The sequence below is a fragment of the Lycium barbarum genome, chromosome 9, assembly GCF_019175385.1.
Source record: "Lycium barbarum isolate Lr01 chromosome 9, ASM1917538v2, whole genome shotgun sequence".
Classification (NCBI taxonomy): domain Eukaryota; kingdom Viridiplantae; phylum Streptophyta; class Magnoliopsida; order Solanales; family Solanaceae; genus Lycium; species Lycium barbarum.
Window position 1 is genome coordinate 12932258 of NC_083345.1, and position 3392 is coordinate 12935649.

The window sequence follows — 3392 nt, forward strand, 5'->3', positions numbered from 1 at the left end:
TGCCCGTCAAATCAGTGGTTTTTAAATTTTTAACAGAGAAAAAATTTAAACCGGGAGCTTAGAAATTTTAGGTAAAGGGTAAAAATTAAAGTTTAATAATTTAAGGGACAAAAATAGTGCACTTGAAGGTCACTGCACACAAAAAGATGGACACATATGGGGTGAAAGGGTAAGCCACATCATCCTGTTACTATTGGCAAAAAGCCCAATAAGTCGACATGACTTAGGTATCTTAAAGGCCCAAATTATAAGTCGACATGACTTAGGTATCTTAAAGGCCCAAATTTAATTACGTGGCTCCACAAATATCCACACCTTTTTGTCTTCTCCCTTTCTTACCCTTCGCCCATGCACTATAAATACCCACCAACCTAACAAGGCAAGCATATCAAGCTGAGTAATTTCGTTCGATAACTTAAAAAGTCTTTCTTCAGCGTTTTGCTAATCCTTAGTCTCTGCTAAGATAACAGGAAAACATTTTTTCTATTAGTGAGTTTTTGTGAGGAAAAATGACTTCATTTGCCATGCAATCCACGATTTTGGGAAGTCCAGTCACAAGTTTTTCACAGAGTAATAATAGCCTGAATAAGTTTGTTCCTAGCTGTAACTTGCCACGCCTTGAGAAGAATTCACGTCTTCGTGTTAAGTGTATGTCCGAGGTCAGTATATAAATATAAACTCTTTTTTGGATTGAACAAAAGTAGTACTCTATATGTATCAATTTATAAGACATATTTCGCTTTTCGAGAGCTAAATAAGTATTTTTTTTTACCACGATTAATTCGTATTCCCTTTTAAATATTTTAGATTGTTAATATTGTTACTTATAATACTTTTTATTGTTAATTATTATGACTTATAATACTTTTTATGTAGTTTTTAAATATATGTTATTTTTAAAATAATTTAAAGATTGTATGTCCGAATTCACGTCAAAATAAAGAAGTTTGACTCTCGAAATTCAAATTATTTTCTCCGTCTCAATTTGTTTGATACTTTTCGCTTTTCAAGACTCGTTTTCAAACGAGTATGTCATAGAAATTTGGACAGTACCTTTTTGTAATTTACCATGCATAAACAGTACTAAGTATATGGTTGATATTTTAATAGTCTGATAATAAAATTAGAGAATTTTTGAGCGATTAGTGATATTAAACATTAATGAAAAAACAGGAGGGTGAGAAATTGGAGCAATCCACAAGCCCTAATTTGACTGATGCTGCTGCTACACCACTTTTTTCAGAAGTTTACATATCTCACATTAATTAAGTTTTTTTAAGTGGATATTTCTATAACAAGATCTTTTGAGAAAAAAGATCTTGGTAAGTATTCAATTATGTAAAATAATACACGCAAGTACATGAACAATATTGAAGAGAGATTATTTACTACTGTCATCAGTCCTTTGATTAAAATTTTCCTATGTATAGTACGAGTATTCGTTTTCTTAAACATCAGAAAAGTTAAATCTTGCCTTCTCTCTCAGTGAATTTTAACTTGTGATACAAGAATTTAGTTACTACTCCGATCAGTCCTATTTTTTTTTTTATTTCAAATTACTAATTAAGTTTTATAAAAAGTTCTGCCTGTTAATTAGTACCTAATAAGTAACTTAATTGTGTAAATATTTTTATGTTGTCATGCATAGAACAAATCTAACCTTTCTTTTCTATTCGTGTATGTAACAGCCAAAGCCAAGCACCAATTTCATCGACGTGCCAAAGCCAAGCACCAATTTCATCGACGTATTCTCATTCAGTGGTCCAGCACCTGAGAGGATCAACGGTAGGTTAGCAATGATTGGATTTGTAGCAGCCATGGGTGTTGAGCTAGCCAACGGTGCTGATTTATCCGCTCAGTTATCAAGTGGTGGATTTTCTTGGTTTTTGGGAACAAGTGCTTTGCTAACTTTGGCTTCACTTATCCCACTGTTCCAAGGAGTTACTGCTGAATCCAAATCTGGTCGGATAATGAGTTCTGATGCTGAGATTTGGAATGGAAGATTCGCTATGTTAGGTTTAGTTGCTTTAGCTTTTACTGAATATGTTAAAGGAGCTGGCCTTTTCCAAGTCTGAATGTAAATTCTTTAGCTTAAGTTAATATTTTGTTTTTAATTAGTAATATAAAGTTTTTTACGATTGGTTCACGTATTTGGACTATAGATTTGAATATGTGTAATCTCAACCTTGTTTCGGGTTCATTCTAAATGAAGCTGAAAAAACAAGTTATTTGAAATCTTTAAGGATCCGAAACTGGTGTACTATTGAATCCAAACGCTTCCTTTTAAAAAAAATTTTTTGAGGCGTAATTTTGTTAAAATTGAAAACTCAGGAAAAAAACAAAAAAGAAATATATAGTGAGAAAGCCATGTAAAAATACTGGAGAAAAGAACAGTAGCAACAATAATGAAACGATAACTAAAACAAAAATGAAATGATAACTAAAACAAAGGAAACAACAAGTGATACTAAAAATCGAAGAATAATATAGTAAGAGAGTAATAATAATAATAATAATAATAATAATAATAATAATAATAGTACTGATAAGAGAAATTAGACAACGCTCTACTTACTAACCTTCTATCCTAATTTTAGATCACCAAATCCTTCTATTTAGGATCATATCCTCGATAAGCTGCTGGTGCACGATGCATGTCATGTCTAATCACTTATCAACAATACTTTTTCGGCCTATTTCTACCTCTCCTCAGACCTGCGTGACTCTTATCTTGTTCTGAGTATCTTTCATTCCTAATTCATCTCTCCACGTATGCCTACACCACATCTGACTTAGGAGCAAGTCATTGTCAATATTTGTTCACTCCACCTAAGCTGGAGAAAGGTTAATTTAATTTACAACAAAAAAGTTATTTGCACGTAGTATTTACATCAAATTTTATAAGTACAATTTTTTTTTCATATAAATTCTTACCATTTAATTATGTTAAGTAATAATGTTTTCACTTTAATTCATAACTTTAAAAGTTCAATTGCTTGATCTGATATCAACAAACTTAATCCAAGTAAGTATTTTCCTGATTAATCCTCAATCAATATTAGGCAAGAAAACTGCGCCAAGTATTGAACTCTTTATACTCAATGGGGTGGATGTGACATTTCTGGATGAACATTCAATTTCATTGTGTTACGCAAATTCAATTAAAATGTCGACATGACGACATGTACGCATAAAGTTTTTTACACTGCAACACATGCATTCCAATACGTAAAGAACAAATAGTTACATGTCATTATGATAGTTCTTGCATTTCTGAATCGTTAACAATTGGCAAGTTTCGCGCACCCTTATATTTGTGAATAGTGATGAAGGGTTGGACTTACTCTTGATTAAAGAAAAAAAAAATCATTCGATTTTATCTTGGATGCTAG

At 31.8% G+C, this 3392-nt stretch overlaps 1 protein-coding gene across 1 annotated transcript; it reads left to right on the forward strand.

The window, feature by feature from the left end:
- Positions 1 to 405: 405 nt before the first annotated feature.
- On the forward strand, positions 406 to 2277 carry LOC132610124 (early light-induced protein, chloroplastic-like). Its single transcript, XM_060324401.1, has 2 exons — positions 406 to 659; positions 1689 to 2277. The coding sequence occupies exons 1-2, from the start codon at positions 510 to 512 to the stop codon at positions 2073 to 2075; spliced, it is 537 nt and encodes a 178-aa protein (XP_060180384.1). The 5' UTR covers positions 406 to 509; the 3' UTR covers positions 2076 to 2277.
- Positions 2278 to 3392: the final 1115 nt, after the last annotated feature.